The sequence below is a fragment of the Babylonia areolata genome, chromosome 1 (assembly GCF_041734735.1).
Source record: "Babylonia areolata isolate BAREFJ2019XMU chromosome 1, ASM4173473v1, whole genome shotgun sequence".
Classification (NCBI taxonomy): Eukaryota; Metazoa; Mollusca; class Gastropoda; order Neogastropoda; family Buccinidae; genus Babylonia; species Babylonia areolata.
Window position 1 is genome coordinate 35,984,253 of NC_134876.1, and position 22,550 is coordinate 36,006,802.

General features: G+C 39.1%; 1 protein-coding gene across 8 annotated transcripts in view; it reads right to left on the reverse strand.

The window, feature by feature from the left end:
- LOC143282285 (PDZ and LIM domain protein 7-like) overlaps positions 1-22,550 on the reverse strand; it is a 126,197-nt gene that overhangs the window by 18,877 nt on the left and 84,770 nt on the right. For 6 of the 8 annotated variants that reach the window (XM_076587888.1, XM_076587908.1, XM_076587901.1 and 3 more), the window contains 3 exons: positions 21,610-21,853; positions 20,867-20,881; positions 2,050-2,334 (listed from right to left, as the gene is read on the reverse strand). In XM_076587888.1, coding sequence (XP_076444003.1) covers positions 2,050-2,334; positions 20,867-20,881; positions 21,610-21,853 — 544 coding nt within the window. The remainder of the gene's footprint in view (positions 1-2,049; positions 2,335-20,866; positions 20,882-21,609; positions 21,854-22,550) is intronic. The other 2 variants (XM_076587894.1, XM_076587934.1) reach the window with 2 other exon arrangements.

Consider the following 22,550-nt stretch of genomic DNA (forward strand, 5'->3'; position numbering starts at 1 on the left):
AAAGAATGTGGAAAAGAAGGCTTGATGGGGAGCTGAGGACAGAAAAGAGGCGGTAAAAAGAAGAACAAAGGATAGCGAAAGGGACAGTGGGTCACGTTTAGTTTGGGCCTCACTCACGACCTGTTCGGCATGGGAAGCCCTATCAGGGGCATCAATACAAAACCACCACTTATTCAGCCCTAACAGCTACGATGGCTATGTAGGCTGTCAATTAAGACCTGGGACCAGAGCACCAAACCCCAAGAAGCACTGATGCCCCCGCCGACATAGCTCGCTCGATCACTGGCCACTAAGCCTCCCGACCACGACAAGGTAGTGACCCTCCCGGGAGTGGGTCAGGAGAACACCAGCCTGACCCCCTCCAGGTTTCGGGAGGACCCCATAACGAGTATGGCTGCTTAAATGATGGAGTGAAAAAACAAAACAAAACCAGTCATTCACATAAAACCCCACTCATATATGAGTATGATTCTTTGGATGTTGTTTTTCCTGCACTAACAAAAATTATGAATGATTCTTTAATTTCTGGTGTCTTCCCTGATGTATACATAACTGCACTTGTTAAGCCCCCGCTTAAGAAAGCCACTCTGCATCACAATGACCTCAAAAGTTTTCATCCTGTATCCAACTCTGCTTTGTCTGAACAGAACACAAATAACAGCCTTGGTTTATTCCATGACACTGACTTGTGTTTCAAGTATGAGTGGGATGATTCCCAATCTGCCTTACTGACCCCTCTCCAAGAATTTGAGAATTGTCTACCCTTCTTACATGCATGTGCTAAATGAGAAAGGAAGCTTCTCAAAGCATGCAGGAATGAAGTTACTTCTGTCTCTGTCTTTTCTGAATGATACCATCAAAGCTGAACACCAAATGATATTCTTATAGATACATATCATTCAACATGTACATGAATAAATCTGAAGCATGAACCAAGAAATCATGACAAAGTATAATGAAAATGAATAAATATAACATGTCTTGTCTGGTTAAGATGTTCTCATTTCTGTAACTGGAAACAACTCTGAATAATTACTGAATCATGTGCATGTAGATTTCAGCAATGGATGATGCAGAATACATGACAAAATGAAAAATATAAAAATATAATAAAATGTGTACCTCTATCAGAGGGAATGCACTTATCAAAACAATTTCATTCTTCCAGAAAATCAAAGCCATACATCATAATTCTTACATGCTTCTTAGCTAAATGTTTCATTCAACAAAAAAAAAGGGTTTAAGCAAATCAAACGGGGTCACAGCTCTACTAAAACATGCTAAAAACACGTACAGACATCATGCAGCTTCCCCTTCTTCAAGCATACCTTCACCATTGTCTCCATGATCTCTTCTAAACCCACTCCAGTTTCTTTCACCATGGAAGATGTCAGTTGTTTATGCCATAAAGAAACAAAACTTATTTTCTGCAAGATAACTGCCATGGCATAGTTGGTTCGATGTTGGAATTCTAATCCAGTGCTCACCAGTGATAAGGGTTGGAGACCCCGTTTCGGCATGGTACTGCGTCACTTGGCAAAGGCACTTTACTCTGATCAGCTCCACCCTTGATATTTTTTTACATTTGCTGAATGGCAAGTGGGCAAAGAAGATATGTGTGTGTGTGTGTGTGTGTGTGTGTGTTTGCTTCTGCGGCAGAAATCTGACATTGAAAAAAAAATAAAATAAAATACTACATTATTCAATTCTGCAGAACCAGCTTAGAAGTGCCAGGATCATGATTTCCTGTAAAAAAATTACCATCTAATCTTAAACACACACACACATGCTCTTCATCTGCTTGTTTCCTCTCTCTCTCTCTCTCTCCTATTTTTTCTTTATTTTTTTCCTTTTTTTAATTTTTATTTATTTATCTTTATTATTATTTTTAATTATTATTTTCATTGATGGCTTGATGTAAAAATGCAATTGTTGCTTATTCAATTTACCATCATGAAATAAAATCTTGACTTGACTTCACACACACACACACACACACACACACTCTCTCTCTCTCTCTCTCTCTCTTTTAAGTGTCTATCCCCCCACCTGTCCAGCTGCTTCTGCAGCTTAAGGAAAGAGCGTGAATGAGCCGTCTTTTCCTCTGCACTGATCCCAACCCCTTTCTCCTCCTCTTGGATCATTTTGAATGTCTCGGAGGGAAAGTATTTTACAGGGCCACCACCATTCTCATTCACACCATCTGACACCAATGCAGGTTGTGGTGGTGGTGGTGGCGGTGGTGGTGGAGGGGAAGGCAGGGGTGCTTCCATAACTGGGGTGTGTGACGGTGGAGGTGGGGGTGGTGGTAAGTTGGGACCGCCATCATCACCACTGCGCAGTAAACATGAGACCCAAAGCATGCATGCAAACAAAATACAGCCAAAAAACAATCCAAACTGCATCAACTAGCAAAGATCTACAACTAAACAAAATGCAATGCAACAACCAAATAAGGATATAGCTGTGAACAGTCAAACGTGTCAAGAGTCAGATCAAAAATGGGCATTTCAAGCCTAAAGTTAACAAACAGATTTGAAACTTGTGATCAATACCAACTTTTTACCAACAAGAGAGCAATGCTTACCCTTAGGTGGTGTACTCAAATGATCAGACCAAGATGGAGCTTTATCATAAGCAAGACATCATACTGATAATTCCTTATATCATGCAGCTCATGAATATTTAAATAAGTACACTGTCATCCCTTGAAAACAGTTTTGGTTTTGTCTGCGATGGTATGAGATGTATAATAGAGAGGTCAGACTGTACATAAAATAACAAAGAAATCTTATGATAAGATGAGATACAGCTTTATTATCTGTAAACGCACAGAAATTTGTCATTTGGCTCAAGTATGTGTGACATAAACCTCTTCCGTGCTCCATGACGCATACATATATCATGAAAAATGCATCGCTTTAAGAAATCTACAATCATTCCTGTTCCAAAGAAAGCACAGCCTAGTTGTCTTAATGATTATCGTCCTGTAGCCTTAACATCAGTCGTCATGAAAACATTTGAACGCTTGATCATGCAATTCCTAAAAACCTGCATTCCTCCATCTTTTGATCCCTTTCAGTTTGCCTACAGAGCCAACAGATCAGTTGAAGATGCCATTAGCATAGGTCTCTACCACATTCTCAGACATCTCAAAATCCTAACAGTTATGCTAGGATCCTTTTCATTAACTACAGCTCTGCGTTCAACACAACAGTACCATTAAAACTATATTTTAAATTAAAAGACCTCTTGCTGCCTGAATCAATTTGTGCATGGATCCTAGATTTTCTAAGATTCGGACTGCAAGCTGTTAAAGTCGGTAACCTCACCTCCTCCACATGTATTCTCAACATAGGCACCCCACAGGGAAGTGTTCTATCCCCACTGTTGTACTCACTATTCACACATGACTGTACAACTCGTAATGAATGTAACACCATGGTCAAGTTTGCCGACGATACTACTCTAGAAGGGCTGATTACAAACAGTGATGAGTCAAAATATAGGGAAGAAGCACTAGAATTTGTCAGCTGGTGTGATCAAAACAACTTAGAACTCAACGTATCAAAAACAAAAGAATTAATTTTAGATTTCAGGAAGACCAGATCTGACCCCTCACCACTTGTCATTAAAGACAAGCAAGTAGAGATCATCAGCGAATTTAAATTTCTCGGACTGATCATTTCCAACGATTTGAAATGGGAGAAAAATAGGAAAAAAAATTGTTATGAAAGCACAACAGCACCTGTACTTTCTTCGGCGCCTCAAAAAGTTCGGAATTAGAAAAGAAAGCATGGTTGATTTCTACTGAACAGTCAAAGCATGTCAACCTTTGCTATTACTGTTTGGTACAGAAACATTTCCAAGGCAGAAGTCACAGCCCTGAACAGAATCGTAAAAACTGCCACCAAGATTACTGGGGCTGATCTACTTTCTCTAGAAGACATATATTATAAGCCGCTACTCATAAAAGCAAAATCAATCAGCCAGGATGAATCACATCCAGCTTTTGGGATCTTCGAGATGCTCCCCTCCGGTCAACGGTACAGAAGTATAAGGACGAAAACCAATCACTTTGCCAATAGCTTTTTCCCGAAAGCAGTCAATGCCCTGTCTCTCGAACAAATCCAGTATGATAACTAGAATTGTGCAATCAACAACCATCTACCTGAAGATCTAGTCATCAGCCCCATCCACATGTAATATGCGGCTTCTGTTCAAATGTGTGTGTGAGAGAGAGAGAGAGAGAGAGAGAGAGTGAGTGTGTGTGTGTGTAAGTGTGTGTGCACGCGCATGTGTGTATGTGTGTGTGTAAGTGTGTGTGCAGTGCGTGCTTGTGAGAATATGCACAAGTTTTTATACTGATATGCACTTGTATGTATCCTAATTTCTAATGTATCTGTGTCTGCGTATGATTTTCGATTTATGTTCGTACCTTGTTATGTACTATCCCCCCCCAATATTCCTTGTCACTCCGGTCACTTGGTAATAAAGACATTCTATTCTAATCTATTTGCCCCATGACACATATATATGTAAACATCATTTCAGGATTTTTCTCAGTTCTAATTCATTTCAGGACTTTTCTCAGTTATAATTCAAAGTTGATGTGTCCCAATAGCCACCAGTCAGAAAGCTTAATATGTCTACTTTGATTATCCATGAGGAGCAACAGCCAATCATGTTCTGTGTGATAATTTCTGGATGTTATTGTTTGTACCACCCTCACAATGCTTTCAAAATGGCAGATGATGAACCACAACCTTACAAAAGTGGCTTGAAGCAGCAGTGTGTTACAACAACAACAAGAGAGGCAAGGCCTTCAAGACTCACTTGTGATACACTTAAAAAAAAATCAAAAAAATCTAATCATTAAAATGTGTTCTGTATTTGTTATTATAAAGCTTCAGGTTAAAAGAAAAAGAAGAAAAAAAAAAAGTCCTAACGGCAGATTCGAACCCCGCGTGTTCCGATGAGAAGAAACTGTCTTATCCATTACACTATCGTGGCTCCTTAACTGACGTTCAAAAATATAATATTTAAACATGCTTTTTTTAAAGAGTGATAAATCGACTGTGGTATTCGTGGTGAGAACGCTGCTCAAATCATATTATTCTGGTGTATCTTGGGCATTCAAAAAATCTTTAAGGACAATTAAAAAATTCTTCTTAAGTCCGCGGTAAAGGAGACGTGGCTATCGCCGCAATCACACTGCAACATTTAGCCGTTTTCTCTGGATCTAGATAGATGTCCAAGTTTAGTTACACCTGGTTGACACGGTCGATTCAATTTCTCTTTTATTTATTTATTAAGACTTCTTGCTATAGCGCATATTCTTGAAGCTCTATGCGCTAAAATTTTATGTTCATTCTAGTTTTATAGTTTTAAAGTTGATATGAAAATTAAGTATTTTGTTAAACTAATAACATGTAGAGCCAAGTATAAGTACTTCTAAACGTTGTATGAAGTGAAAAGGACTTCATTTTGAGAAAAGTCAAGACTGGAAATTTTTGCATTTCATCAATTCAAGGGTATTAACTCTCATGGTTTATTATTTTTAACTGTGATTCTATGGATATCTTTATGGCAGTTTGGGGCATAATTCAGTAAGTGATGAGGCGTTCAGAAATCTTTCTCTGGATAAATACTTAACGGTCTCCTCTAACTTTCCATCACATGTTATCGTGTATTGTCGACTGAATATAGGATTGAACGGGCAGGTCAAAAACTTGAAACAAAATGACGTCGTTCACGTTCGCGAAGAATATGAGCAAGCACTTTGAATATGTATAAATATGTGTACGCAGTTGATTTTTGCCCATGACCTTCAGGGCTCAGCCAATAGATATATGAAGTCCACTCATCGTATTGATTGTAGTATTTTCTGAAAAAGACCACTTGGGCGAATGAACATCGTGAAAGCCCTGTACACTGAGAGTAAAACACACAAGCTTTTTATGTACTGAGTATAATTTCAAAATGTAATGTTTAAGATGAAAAAGATCAGTTTAAAGCAAATTAAGTCCCCTAGCATTAATTACAGATTAATTTCCCTTTTTTACTATCTGCACCAAAACGTTTGCAAAATAAATATAACTTCCATGCTTAGCAAAAGAAGTTCAGCCAATAGATCTATAAAGTCCACTCGTCGTATTGAAGTTTAAGAGATTAAACATATGAAGCACAATTACTTTTACAATATGAACCTTCATAAAAGTATACCATACAATAATCAAATAAAAAATATTGACATTTGTTTTACATTTATTGTCTTAATTCTTATACAATGTATTGTCTTCAACAAAAGCAAGAACAAAACACAAAAACCAAAAAATGAAACTAAAACTGAAAACATTTTAAGAAGAAGAAAAAATCTATGAAGCAAAACTGAACATGCCTTGAATTATTTCCTTCTGTCATTATGATAGTGCAAATGATATTGTGCCAGTATCTTATAGTAAATTAATATGAATAAAACTAAGAAAAACTATGAAATCTTAAATAATGCCAGTGAAATGCAAGGAAACTGATCAACATGACTGTCATCATACAAAACAAACAAAATGCATTTAAACAGAAAAAAGGTTGGTGTATCTAAAAAAATAAATCAAAAAGATACAAGGAGGAAAAAAGATGACACATGATGAGCAAAACAGATATAGTGCATATTCATCAAAATATTAAAGGTTAAGAAAGACAATATAAGTAAGTAATATACATAGATATATATGCTGGTAAAATGTTGAGAAAAAACACAAAATCCCCAAATCACAATTATTCTTTTCTTTTTTTTCTTCTTCTTTTTTTTAATAAAAGAGACAAGCAGGGTCATGCATGCAAAGAATGGATAAAAATGCATACAATTCATCACAAAGGGAGAGATGCAAGGCCAGCAGCATCATCAAAGATCTACATTCAACACTTTACTATACATGAAACTGTTCACACTTGATATTTCTTCTCTTTTTTTTTAATCTTTTATTTCTTTAAATATTGGAGGCGTTATAATCTGTTACAAATTTTATTACTCTATTTAACATTGGCGGCTTCAAAATGTTATAATTTATTTCCTGTTTAACACTGGAGGCTTCACAATCTGTTGGGTTTTTTTCATTTGAGTGTGGGCCTTTATTATATCAATGCTATTCAGAGGGGAGGGGGTGGGGAGAAATGAAAGAATGCACAACTATTCTCAGTAAACCACTGCCTTGGGTCTACTTGTGTGTACATGCAATTGCTTTGTTTTTTTTAAAATCTCCTGCCACTGGTCTGGTACTCTTACCATTCATTATCCAGTAGTTTTCAAACTGAATTCAAAATGGATATCGATTATTCAGCTCTTCTTTTTTTAATTCACATTAAAATGTATAATCATTATTCAGTTGTTTTTTTTTGTTTTTTTTCATTAAACCATTTCTATTGCCCAAAATGGTTTTTGAGTACCTAGTTTGTGTTATTCACTATGTATAAAATATGTTGAAAAAAATCACTCAATGTTTAACAAGTTCAGTGCCACAGTTTTAACAAGTTTTTTTTGTTTTTGTTTTTTTCTAAAGGTGCTCTCCCCTCGCCAGGGAATTCTGAGGAATCAGGGATAAGAAAAAAAAGAAAAGAAAGAAAAAAGAGCTATTTAATGCTTATCAATGTATATGGTATACTGATGGTAAGATCTTTTTGAAAAGCACAGTCAAGTTTATGAATGCTGCATGGTGTGCAAGCTGTTTATTATTGACAATACTGTCTGAAAACACTCTCTAATCCTGAAAGAAAGAAAATGGTTAAGTACGAAAGTATCATCAAATGTGACTCTCCATCATGAAATGAGTGGCTTTGCACCTGACCAAGTTTGCTGCTAGTGGCGATTTTAGGCAGGTGGGGGTCAGGTCGTCAATTTTCAGATTTTGACTTCATAGTAAACTTTTTTTTCTTTCTTTTTTTTTTATCTCATATTGAAGTATCTAGGCATAGTTGTATCTTCTTTTGCCTTAAAAGTGTGCTTAAAATACCTAACCCATCATTCTGATCACCTATGACTTTGTAAAAGAGATCAACTTTGACAAGCTTGCCCTCCCTAATCTCTTGGAATCGACCGGTTGAATCATACATCATTTTAAAGGTCAAGTCCGTCTCTTTCAATCTATGTCCTTCTCATTGGTTAAATTTTAAACTACAAGCCAATCGTCGTTTTCAAAATAAGGACACACTACATAAACAATGCGTCACTATGAAGGAAAACCCCCTCTGTCATTGACCAAGAGAGACCACGTGACGAAACCAGCCATTCGGCACGTTAACTTAAATAAACATCTCTTCTACCAGAATATTACACGCCACGATTAACACGAAGCCGAAATCAGTATTTACTTTGTTCTTCATGTATTAACCTGTCTTTTTTTGTCTTTTTTTCCCCCCAAACCCTTTTGAGTTTGTTATCACAAAGTTTTTTGTTTTTTTGTTTTTTGTTTGTTTTCTTTTTTTAACCCGAATATGACGTCTTACATTGACGTAACTGGATGAGGCCATATCGTTAATACAGACTGCATTATTATCATGATGGAATTTAAATGGGGAAAGAATGAACAACATCTGACAGTAAACACTCCTTCAAACAAGTACATTTCAAGTATGAACAATCATCCTTTTCACCTGATCTGTTAAACACAGAGGAACAGTTTCCTGTTTTATTAAAAGATTCGGGAAATGACTCTCTCCAATTGCGACATTTATATCCTCATTACCATAAAAAAGCCATCCAATCTGTAGTTGGAGAGGTGGAATCTGTAACAAAACTGAGAAATAATAGTTTTTACGTCCAGTGTAAAAATGAGAGACAACATAAGAAGTTGTTACAGACGCAAAGCATCACGGGCATTTCTGTCTTAGCTTCAAAACCTGACCCAAAAACAGTGGGAATAGTTTTGAGAAGTTGACACCAGCTTTCTTTTCAGTATACCTATCTGAAAAACGGGAGACCAGCAACAGTGATAACATTCAAACTTCATGACCTTCCAGAAAAACTAAGCTTTGACAATGTCCATTTAAAAATATATCCATACTGTTCTCAAGTCGTAAGGTGTACTTTTTGTCAATTGTTACATCACACTAAAAAATATTTTTCCAGTAATACTCGTCGGTGCAGCAGATGTGGACAGTCGTCTCATTCTTGAGACAAATGTACTGCTGAAAGGTTTTGTTGGAACTGCAAGGGAGACCATTCAGCTGCTTTCCATGGATGTCCGGGCAAAATCGTTGCAAGAGAAGCGAATAAACTGAAATCTAAAACTTACGTTTCATTTCAAGAAGCACTTTGACAGGCAAGGCTCAAGACGAATCAATATGTGTGCGAAAAAAAGAAATCATATGCTGAAGTTGTTAAAGCTTATCATAAACTGTGTTCTAAGTCTACACAGACTGATGTACATTATGACAGTGTGTCAACACAGACTGAGGTCCTTGATGAAAAATCAATGTTGAAAAATGTATATGATGATTACATGGTAATATTATCAGAACGTAAAACTTCTGGTCTACATGACATCCACTTGTCATCTGCAACAAAACCTGGTCTTCACAACCACCACCTGCCATCATCATCTGAGGAGACATTACCTGTTCTACATGACGATCACACGACATCGTCACCTAAGGAGACATCAGCTGGTTGTCATTCGTTGAGACATCACTTGATCTACATGACTACCATCTGAAATCGTCATCAGAGTAATCATCACCTGTTCTCCACAATGACCATATGACATCATCATCTGAAAATGCTTCACCTGTTCTACATGATGACCACCTGACGTCGTCATAATCAGAACAATCACACTTAGTCCACATGAATACATAACATCACCGTCTAAGCAGTCATCACCTAGTCTACATGACAACCACCAGACGTCGCCATCTGGGGAGACAACACCTGGACTGTATGATGACTACCAGAAGTCGTCATCAGCGGAGACAACAACTGGTCCACATGAAGACCTTCTTACGTCGTCATCTGAGGAGATAAAACTACATCTTGTTAACTACCTGACATTGCATCAAATCAGTTATCACACTGTCTACACGAAGAACACCTGATAACCTTGTGTTTTGATAATATAATGCCCTTATGAGTAAGTTCATCTATCATTATCTTAGTTTTAAATTCAGATATCTCATTACCTAATGATATTTGTTCTATGATTCATTCTAGCTGATAAATGACTAAGAAGTTGCAAATAACATGTGGGAATCTATCAGTCTTACAATGGAACTCCCGCTCTTTGAGTACAAATATTGATAATCTGCGTGCTTACCTTTTTTTTTTAAACTCTCATCATATTCTCCTTCTTCAGTCCTTAAATGTTACTAAAAACAAATTAATGAATCTGAAAGGTTATTATTATCCTCCGGTTTATCAAAAAGCGAGGATTCTGACAAGATTAGTACATCTATTTACGTGCAGTGTGGTTTAAATTACGCAAGTGTCCATCCATCTCCCATTTCAAACTATACTGAAAAGATGTCAGCTACGTTTGTAAAATTGCATGTCTCTAATAATCAAATCATACATTTTGCACCAGTCTACTATCCCAAAGGTCCAAGTAAGCAAAATACAAATTGGTTGTGAGCATTAAATTGCTCAAAAGAAAGATGGATCGTCGGAGGAGATTTTAATTCCCGTGTGCCCTTCTGGGATAGTGATTGTCAAATAGTATCTCATCCTGACTTTGTTGAAAATATTGTTGATTGTCAAATAGTATCTCATCCTGACTTTGTTGAAAATATTGTTGATTCTTTGTTGCATTTACTTAACGATGGGATGATTACACGCATCCCAGAGATGTCTCATCATAGAGCATCGGCACTTGACCTAACCTTCATATCACCATCTCTAGCTTTAACAGTACAGTGAGATACTGGGGATGATCCACTAGGCAGTGATCACATGCCAATCACACTGTCTTTTAAGGACTGTACTGTATCTAAATACAGCGGAGAAGATGAAATCCCAAAATTCAATTACAAATACGCAAACTGGGAAACATTTCAAAACTATCTTACGAACATTTCTGAAAGTGAATTTTTTTGTGAAGATTTAAATGTTTTTTTATAACAACTTTCAAAAATCAATTATTGGAGCTGCTGAAACAGCAATTCCCAAAAAAGGTTCAAAGAGGAGTGACACTTTTTCTGGAAATGTTTGGTGGAATAACGCATGTGCGGAGGCTGTAAATACAAAGAAACCAGCATACCTAACATGGTTAAGACTCAGAAAAGCACCTGACAAAGATGTAAAAGAAGCCGCTCATAAAGAAATGTGTTTCACAAAAATCAAGGTGAATAGTCATAGCCCAAGAAAAAAGACAATACTGGTCACAGTTCTGTTTGAATGAAGTATCTGACCATAAGGATATGAAAAAAGTGTTGGCCAAAATGAAAGAAATGAAATCATGCATTGTTCTGCAAGACTTCTAAAACAGGTAGTGTGGATAGTTTGTCATATAAACAAAAGACATTAAGAGATGAAGAAGAAATCAGTGACAAATATAGAGATCCTACCCCACAAAATGATAATACAATCAACTCGGCAATAACTTTACAGGAGGTAAAGAATGCTATTTATTTGTTGAGTAACAAAAATGTGTCAGTTGGTAAGGATGTAGTATCTTACACCATGTTAAACCGTTTGCCAGAAACTGGATAATTATATTACATACATTATTTCAAAAGTGCTGGGAATGTGGACAAATCCCTGAGGTATGGAAAACTTCCATTGTAACTCCTGTATTAAAACTGAGTAAACCTCGAACAGAAGCTTCGAGCTATAGACCTATTTCGGTTACCTCCCACGTTGGGAGTCATGGAAAAATTGTAAATATTAGAATGGTATACTACTGTGACAAAAATAACATAATTCCGTCAGCTTAAACTGCATTCTGGAAAGGAAGATCTACAACTGATCATCTGACCCATCTCACTACCCAAATTAAAAAACAGTTTTCTAAGCAAAAAAGTATCCTTGCATCCTTCTTCGATCTTACAAAAGCTTATGACTGCGTATGGCATAGCAGACTGTTATTTAAGCTGAAACAAACTGTTCTGTCGAGTCATGTTTATGACTATGTTAAATCCTTTTTAAATGGGAGATATGTAGTGGCAAAAGTGGGAATAAGTTTATCAACCTCTGGGCCTATAAACATGGGAATCCTGCAGGGTTCCATTATTTCTCCATTGTTGTTCAACACTATGCTTTATGATTTACACATGTTTTTCATCATCTCCCAAGCTGGCTCAACATGCTGATGATGTTGCTATATGGATTCAGACATCCTTGAGGAAAAGGACAAGCCTACATTACATCAATTATGTACAGAAACATTTTCAGGGTGAACTAGATAGACTGAGTAGCTATATACACTGTAATGGTTTTGAGTTTTTTGTAGAAAAAACACATTTGATCCTCTTTAATAATGGTTATAATCCCAGCAAACTACCACGATTTTTGGGGGGAGGACATGAAATATTTTTCAAGTCGGAAATAAAATTTCTTGGGATCCTATTTACTTCAAAGCTAAACTGGAAGAAACACATTGATTCAATAGTGACTAAAGCAGTTAAAAGTTTTAATTTTTTAAAAATTGTACGTCACTCTCCTTGGGGACAAGACTCCAAAATTATTTTACATGTAGCGACATCTCTTGTAAGAACAAGATTGACCTACGGTCAAGAAATCTTCTTTTCTGCTCCGCCGACGTTTTTAAAGAAGCTGTTAATAACTGACAGTAAAGCTGTGAAACTGGCTTTAGGGGTACCTGTGCATACTAAGACCTCAGAAGCCTATAAGCTTGCAGGTATTCTACCACTAGATGAAATCAGAAAATTAAGTTCTGCTAAATACATTGCGAGATGTACAGTAGTGGACAATTTTAAGGAATTAAAAATTAGGCCTGATATTGATTTTCCAATAAATGCACAAAATAATTCAAATCTACAAACCATTCGCACATATGTGCCAGATATTTTAAATTCTTCAGACATTGATTTACATAATATGGCACCTCATGCTCTGGTGCCATCCAGTAGTGGATGATTTTAAGGAATTAAATATTAGGTCTGATATGGATTTTCCAATAAATGCACAAAATAATTCAAATCTACAAACCATTCACACATATGTGTCAGATATTTTAAATTCCTCAGATATTGATTTACATGATATGGCACCCCGTGCTCTGGTGCCACCTCTCCCTCCCTGGGAGTTAACAAAAGCAAACGTCAACATGTGCTTCTGACAGAGCGCCTGTCAGAACTGAATTAGAAGAAAGTTTACACTGATTGCTTGGTCCTGGATGATAGCAGTGCAGGATCTGCTTTTGTCATTCCTGACATAAAAACAGAAAAATCATATTATTTAGGTAAGGGACATTCAATTTTTACAGCTGAATTGGTGACCATCCTTATGGCTTTAAATCATCTTGTTGATATACCAATCATAGTAAGTAATATCCTATTTTGTGTTGATTCTCAATTTGTTTTAAAAAGTTTGCTCCTTTTTGAGAATAATCAAAGAGAAGATTTATTCTTTGGAATTAGGTATTTATCGCACTCCCTATTTGTGAAGGGTACAAATGTTGATTTTTGTTGGATACCATCCCACACTGGATTCCTTTATAATGACCAAGCAGACTGGGCAGCAAAAAGGGGAGCAAAGAATCAAATAGTATAAAAGTATATTGCCCATTGTCATACAAGGAAGTAAGCAATATACTAATATCAAATTCATTACGGACCAAATATTGTTCTAATGTCAAGTGCATATGTATTATTAACCTGACAATTAAGCATATAATTTTTGACTGTAGCTTGATGAAGCCTTATGTACACGAAAGTGTGTCTTCACAAGTGACTGAGAACGTTGATGTTTTTGACTTTTTGCATTCATTATCAGTTGTTTCGCTTGTCAGTTTAACGACTTCTCTTTTACGAAGTCCTTTAAGTAATTTCCTGTAATTGTATTTAGATTTTTTTTTTTTTTTTTTTCAAATTTCACCCTCATTTCACCCTCATTTACCCAGTTTCCCTCAACCCTCCATTCATTCACATCTCCCACCCCTTCTAACCGATAATACTCAAATGTATTCATAACAAAATGTCTTCAATCACCGATATGTGTGACAGGACATTAAACAAAATTCCTCCTTAAATAAACATGGTCACAGTGAATGGAAGCACGCATTTCAACAAAGACTTGGCAATTTCTTGACAAGATACACTTGTGTTGCAAACATTTTGCCATTAAGTGAAGAAGACGACACTTGTGAGTTTCTAACCCAATACTTCATTGATGGGACAGACTATTCCAACAAGGCTGATGGTCATGAAATCGATCTCAGTGAATACGAAGGCAACGCTGATCTTGAAAGCAGACGACGCAGGATTGTCGTTCAGCTTTCATCAACATTATTATTAATTTTGATGTAGATGACGAATCAACATTTGCACAAGATACAGAAAGGTTGGAAGCCTTCGCCTGTAATTGTCAAAATCAACATGCGCCAGGTGCCATCAGTGGTGTGACTGACATGGAAACGAGTGAAAATGACTTGCTGCACTGAAGTGAGAGAAGTGTGTTCACACAAGGAAAATGCAAACAAAGTGACTGGGGACTGGATATAGCTGAAGTGTCTGAAGGTAAGCATTCAGATTTTACCCACACTGACAAATACTGAAATGTAATGATGGTATAATCAATTGATAATAATTCATTTAACAATGACTGACTGAAGACTGACTTATTGTCTGTACATTGGTACAGAAATTCACTGTTTGACATGTGGAATAAAAATGATTAAAAGAACAAAGTGAATCTGAGGAAATTAACAGAGGGTAAATTAAAAGAAAATCACACACACACACACACACACACACACACACACACACAAACACAATGTGTGTGCATGTCACTCACTCAAACACACACACACACACACACACACACAATGTGTGTCACACACTCACACAATGTGTGTCACACAAACACACACATGGTCCCTTCACAGTTGAACCATTACATGTAACTGAGCATGCGGAGGTACACTATGAACAGTTGTCAGTTTCACAGAATTTGCTTCAATGGATATTTTATGTGTATGTGTGTCAGGTTGGTGTGTGTGTGTGTATGTGTGTGTGTGTGTGTGTGTGTGTGTGTGTTTCCGTGTCTGTGTGTGTTGTTTTGAGGTAAATAAATATAGAGTTGTGTCAACAGTGAATACTAACAGTATTACTAATAGTTCAACTTTTTTTTGGCCCTGAAAGATATGATGGTACTTTATATGGCTGCCTGTACACCAATGAATAATTCTGAGATCACTGCGGCAAGTCATGTCATCAGAAGGAGAGGCAACACCACCACACTAACTACACTGTCAACTAAAGAATTGTCTGCTGGTGAACTCCTATCTATGAGTGGTAGGTCAGGTCAGGTCATTAGATCTGCTACTGGTAACCTGTAATCCAGTACAACCTGTTCAGGGTCGGGTTGCCGGCGACTAAACCGGCACTCCCACCGCTCCCTTCCGGGACTGGTGAGGCGGGTGGCTAGACACCCTTAAAAGGGCGTTGGCTCAGGAGAACCACCGACGGCCATCTAGCTCCACTGTGCTGTGTGCATGCCACACGCAGTTGGCCCCTGGGGTGTGTCTACCCATGCATGCGAAGTCTGGATCTGGCAGAATCTGCGGAAGAAACCTATCGGTTCAACGGAGAGGAAGGCGGTTACAGCAACGCACTGTGGAGTGCAGAGAGCAAGATGAGACACCGAAAGGATATCTTGGTCATCCACTGCATCCGTGCTCATCCTCCAGTCGTCTCGACTTAGTCTTGCCACTGGAAATTGGTGGACCCGGACAAGAGAGTGAGGTTGACTTTGCGCAACTCCTCTTCACTTTAAACAAACTCATCGCGCAAGTCATCAGTCATCCAAAATGACCTTTCATCCTTCATCATTTCATCACCCCCAAGTCCTGTGGCGACAGGCGAGCGACGAAACGACAGGTGTGGGTACACTGGCAGTCGCAGTCGCAGACCTGCACGCAGGCGGCTCAGGCCATAGGGTCGTTCTTCGTCGACAGGAGCAGCGATGGAGCTCGGCAGCCGTCTGAGCGTCTGAGCAGCCCTCTTTAGGAATGCACTGCTCACCTCCCTGGCATGAGGAAGGGGCTAGAAAAGGTGCCCTAAAAATTGCCTGCTCCATATCACCCTGGCCAGCATACCACGGCTGGCGGGGACCCTACATCAGCGGTCGAAACAACAAGAAAGAAAAGAAAAAAACAAGGATCGTTCCTCTCACCATTGGTGCTTGGAACATAAGGACTCTCCTGGACAGAGATAACGCGGACAGACCCCAAAGCAGAACGGCACTAGTTGCATCCGAACTCGCCAGATACAACATTGACATTGCAGCCTTGAGTGAGACTCGGCTTGCAGGTGAAGGTGAGCTCTGTGAACGGGGATCTGGTTACACCTTCTTCTGGAGTGGACGAGGAAGCGAAGAGCGACGTGAGGCTGGCGTTGGTTTTGCAGTAAAAACAGCACTTGTCAGCAAGCTAGCTGGAATCCCAAAGGGAGTGAACGATAGGCTTATGACCATGAAACTCCCACTGGCATCTGGCCAGAAGCACCTCACCATTGTCAGTGCCTACGCCCCAACCATGACCAACCCGGATGAAGTGAAGGCGAAGTTCTACGAGGACCTTCACTCTGTCATTGCTGCTATCCCTAAAGCAGACAAGCTCATCATTCTTGGGGACTTCAGTGCTAGAGTTGGCTCTGACTACATCTCCTGGGATTGAGTGATTGGAAAGCACGGTGTGGGCCACTGCAACCCAAATGGATTGCTTTTGCTTCAGACCTGTGCAGAGCATGAACTGCTGATAACCAACACAGTTTTCTGCCTCCCTACCCGTAACAGGACGTCATGGATGCACCCTCGCTCAAAGCATTGGCATCTCATCGATTATGTCATCGTCAGGAAAAGGGATAGGCAAGATGTACGTGTAACAAAGACCATGTGCGGCGCCGAGTGTTGGACAGACCATCGCCTTGTAGTCTCGAAGCTGAATATTCGCATCCAGCCCAAGAGACGCCCCCAAGGCCAGAAGGCTCCAAAACGGCTCAACATCGCTAAGCTGAAAAACATCACCATCAAACAGTCCTTTGTGGAGCTGCTGGAAGATCGTCTGGAATCCGCCTCTCTGGACAACCAGAATGTGGAGTCTGACTGGAGGACCCTGCGTGAGCTGATCTATAGTACAGCTTCAGAGACCCTGGGACCCATGTCCAGAAAGCACAAAGACTGGTTTGATGAAAACTGTGATGAAATCAAGCAGCTTCTGGATGAGAAACTCCATCTGCATCAAGCCTACCTGAGCAACCCAAAGTCCACATCAAAAAAGGATGCGTACGATGCCATCCGCAGGACTGTTCAGCAAAAGTTACGCCAGATGCAGGATAAGTGGCTGAGTGACAAAGCTGATGAGATCCAGGGATATGCTGACAGGCACGATATGAAGAGGTTCTATGATGCCCTAAAAGAAGTCTACGGCCCCACATCCTCAGGATCATCCCCCCTCCTCAGTGCAGATGGGAATACCTTGATCACCGAGAAGGAGAAAATTCTCGAACGCTGGGCTGAGCACTTAACAGTGTCTTAAATCGCCCTTCCTCCATAAATGATGAAGCCATAGACCGTCTCCCACAAGTCCCCATCAACGAAGCACTGGACGATCCGCCAACACCTCTTGAGACCCAGAAAGCAATTCGTCTGCTATCCAGTGGCAAAGCACCTGGCTCAGACTCCATACCAACAGAGGTCTACAAGGATGGAGGCACTGTGCTGACTGAGAAGCTCCATCAGCTGTACTCACTCATGTGGAAAGAAGAGACGATCCCCCAGGATTTCAAAGATGCATCTATCATTCACTTGTACAAGCGAAAGGGGAACCGGCAAGCCTGTGATAACCATCGGGGCATTTCCTTGCTCTCCATCGCAGGCAAGATACTTGCCAGGATCCTACTAAACCGCCTCACAGCACACCTTGACCAAGGTCATTTGCCTGAGAGCCAATGTGGATTCCGGAAAGAGCGCGGAACCACTGACATGGTGTTTGCTGCAAGGCAGCTGCAAGAGAAATGTCAGGAGCAAAATGCTGATCTGTTCTCCACCTATGTCGACCTCACTAAGGCCTTCGACACCGTGAGTAGAGAGGGACTGTGGAAGATCATGGCCAAGTACGGATGCCCTCGGAAATTTATTTCCTTGGTCAGCCAATTCCATGAAGGCATGCAGGCTCGAGTCCAGGACAAAGGCGAAACATCTGCTCCTTTTGCTGTCACAAATGGTGTCAAGCAAGGCTGCGTCCTGGCTCCAACGCTGTTCAGCCTCATGTTCTCTGCAATGCTTACTGATGCCTTCAGAGATGGCGATGTTGGAATCGGCCTAAAGTACCGAACAGATGGTAAGTTGTTTAACCTCAGAAGGCTTCAAGCAAAAACGAAGGTCATGACAGACATCATCAGAGACTTTTTGTTTGCTGATGATTGTGCCCTCAACGCTGGATCTGAAGCTGACATGCAACTCAGCGTTGACAAGTTTGCCACTGCCACCAGGAACTTCGGCCTTACCATCAGCACGAGGAAAACTGAAGTTCTCCATCAGCCAGCCCCAGGGAAACCCTACGTTGAGCCCAACATCACAGTCAACGGTCAGAGACTCAGTGCGGTGGAGCGGTTCACATACCTTGGCAGCACACTGTCACGAAATGCGACCATCGACGATGAAGTGAACGTCAGGATTGCAAGAGCAAGCGTAACTTTTGGTAGACTCAGTGCAAATGTCTGGAACAGAAGAGGCATTAGTCTTGAGACCAAGCTAAAGGTCTACGTAGCAGTAGTTCTCCCCACACTACTGTACGCCTGCGAAACTTGGACAGTGTACCAACGACATGCCAAGAAGCTGAACCACTTCCACACAACATGCCTCAGGAAGCTACTGAACATCAAGTGGCAAGACAAGACCCCAGACACAGAGGTGCTCGCAAAAGCCACCCTTCCCAGCATCTTCACCATCCTGATGCAGTCCCAGCTTCGCTGGGCTGGACACGTGGCGCGCATGCCAGACCATCGGCTGCCCAAAAGGCTCTTCTATGGCGAGCTGCAACAAGGGAAGAGATCACACGGAGGTCAGAAGAAGTGCTTTCAGAGAGACTTTCAGAGTACGCTTGATATCAACCCTGACTCCTGGGAGGAATCTGCAGTGGACCGTGACAAATGGCGTGCTGCTGTGCACAAAGGCGCCAAGTTGTGCGAGGCCAACAGGACTGCTGCAGCTGTTCAGAAGAGGCAGGCCAGAAAGTCACGGGCAAACAAGCTCCCTGACAATGGTATGCCTGTCTTTGTCTGCCCCAACTGTCAGCGAACATTTCGTGCGCAGATTGGACTATTCAGCCATCTGCGCATTCACAGATAGATTCATGAGCATCCTCCCCCCCACCCCACCACCACCCTCCCCCCATTCCCCAGCTGGATGACAACGATGGTCATCATCGATCTCAATGGACACACACCATCTATGAGTGAGTGATTTTGTGGTCAACTGTTAATGTACTATGATTTTGGTCAACTGTTAATGTACTATGATTTATAGTATAAATTTACCATGAAGTGTACAAACTTAGTTTCTTTATACAAACTTTGTATTGATGTACATGTATTGAACTGTAAAGTTTTGCACAGACATTTACATAAATGATATACGTGTGCATGTGCTTGACATGCCACTATGCATAAGTAACTTAATGCATTGCAGCATGTCATGCACATGCACACTGATAAGCACACTGATACCCATAGTGATACAGCATTAATAATCACTATTTCATACTTTTATTATCAGTAAACTGCTTTATCTGACTATATTATGAAAGATATAATTATATATATATAAGTGTATTCTTTTTTCAATTTCCTGATAAAATACATAGAACTAGAAGCAAAGCATTTTGCAAAGTCCTTTGTAAAGGATGAAAGCTGTGATGTAGATGTACAAAACTGAAATTACTGTTTGATATTTAACCTAACATTTTAGCATCAATGAATAAACTTCAGAACATATAGAAAATAATTCAAAACAAAGAAAGTGAAAAGAGATTAAGAAGTATTACGTAACAAACTGTTTCAGGATAAACCATGCATTTCTGGAACATACTGTTACCACCGGTGGAGAAAAAAGAGTGGAGGAAGAAGGTTCAACATCAACACCATCCACCCTGATGATTAACACTTTGTATCACAAGAACTGATTACCTGTGCCACATACCTGCACATTTTTTAGCAGACTGAGTGTTTGTTTGATGAGGTTGTGTATCTTAATTGTGTGACGTATGGGTCTGGCAAGTAGGTTTTCTTTGCAGATGAGGTGTTTGAAGTGTTCATTTGGATTATGATGTGTATTTCATTTGATGCTATGCTGGGATAAAACGCACATGAACTTGTACCTTTTGTGTGAGCAGTTTTGTTGTATGGATCGTTTTTGTCATTCTGTTGTGCTTGTTGCATGGATTATGGTAATATCACAAGCACAGTAAGCCAGTGATCATACTGAATTACAACAATTACATGATTTGGCATCATGGTTTAGCATTTTTTCCCTTTAATCTGGCATAAATTTTAGTACATATACAGTAATTTATTACTATACAGTGCAAAAGTTTCATAGCAACTGGAGCACAAACAACACCACAACAAAATTAATCTTAAAACTGGTATTTTTTTTTAGTCATGTTGACCTGATTAAAAAGTAAGTATACTTACTTACCCCTCAGTCGCAATTCTTTCCAAAAAAAAGAAGAAAATTCTTATTTTAATAAAATCAAGTACACTTCATATTTTTCTTTCAAACTTTGTGTAATTGTGGATATTGCCACTAAGTATATGTGTGCTACATTTCATGAACATATCTTGCTTAGAAGTATGTGGTTGCTATGAACATGTTCCAAAACTTTTCGGCCTTGATTTCTCAGTTACTTTTGCAACTTTAGAACTTCAAATCACAATAACTTTTCACAGAATCATCCAATTTACAAAGTTTTTTTTGCTGTAAAGCTCTTTTATTGCAGATTTATGATATAGCAATAACTAAAAATCTACCTCTGGTGCAAAGCGACTCATTCCGTGGTGGAGGGTCACAAATGATTATCAATGATATCGTTTAATAACAATGTCTACCCAACCCAAAGCATTATCAACATTATCATCTAAAGATTCTGTTCATCCTTATTTCACTTAAGAATATAAAAACAGAAAAGACTAGCCTTATAACATGAGGGAAGTATCAAAATTATCAAACAATAAATGATATTACTTAATAATACTGATAACCCAAATGATTAGCAATACTATTATTGAAGGATTCTGTCCATCTAAACTGATTTCTAAATTAAATTCATAAAAAATATATAAAAAAAATTACTAAAAAGAATTCTAGTCTTCAAATGTAAGTCTACAAAATAAACAAAAGAAAACTCAAATCATCAAGAAAAATTTAAAAATTTTTTTTACCCGTCTTCTGAAAGCAAGAATTTGGACTGGCCCTGAAACTGGGTCTTGACTTCATTTTCAGAGTAGAGGCCAATGGGGGTGTTGTAGCGCTGGGACATGATGGCTTTCACCATGCCTGGCTTGCTCTGTCCCAGCACCTGCATAGGGCCCCCTGCCGCGGCCACTTCTGAACTATCCTCCACGGGAGACACACTGCGCGCATGCAGGGCAGGGGGGTTGGAGGTTTTGAGAGCTTTGGGGGGCTCTGTAAAGGGTGGTGGTGACATCAACAGACAATATTAAAAAGAAAAGGAAAGAAAGAAAAATGAAATGGCATCGAAGTCACAGTTAGCATGCTTCAATGAAAAAAGAAAACTCTCATCATGTAACTCTTTGAATGTATCTCTTTCTAAATATATACATATTATATGCATTTACATGTGCTTTAGTATAAAATTTGACGTGTACAACTAAAAAAATAAAAACAAAATTTTGAGACTTTATATGCTTTTGAATTTCACTGCCCCAGTTTCTCCCAATCCTATCATCTAAAAGAAAAGAAAAACTGATCAGTTCAAAAATTAAAACATACTTCTTGATCTAAACTAATGGGAAGAAAGTATATTCTGGATTTATCCCAAATCAATTTTCTTTCCCACTCAAAATATAATCTTAACTCACATGAAATTGATCTTGCCCATTCAAAATATAATCTTAGTTCTCATCACACTGATCAGTGCACAGTTCTTGAATCAGGCATATTAATTCTGATATATCTAGGCATATCAATTCTGTTTACCTGACAATCTTAAACTCTCTGCCACCTATCTTCTTAAAACCTCTCAGCTAGATAAGTCTTACAATAGTCCTAAACTCTCTGCCAGCTATCTTCCTAAACTCTCTAAGCTACACAGTCTTACAGCACTAAATTCTGTCAGTTTTCTTCTTACATTCTGTAGACA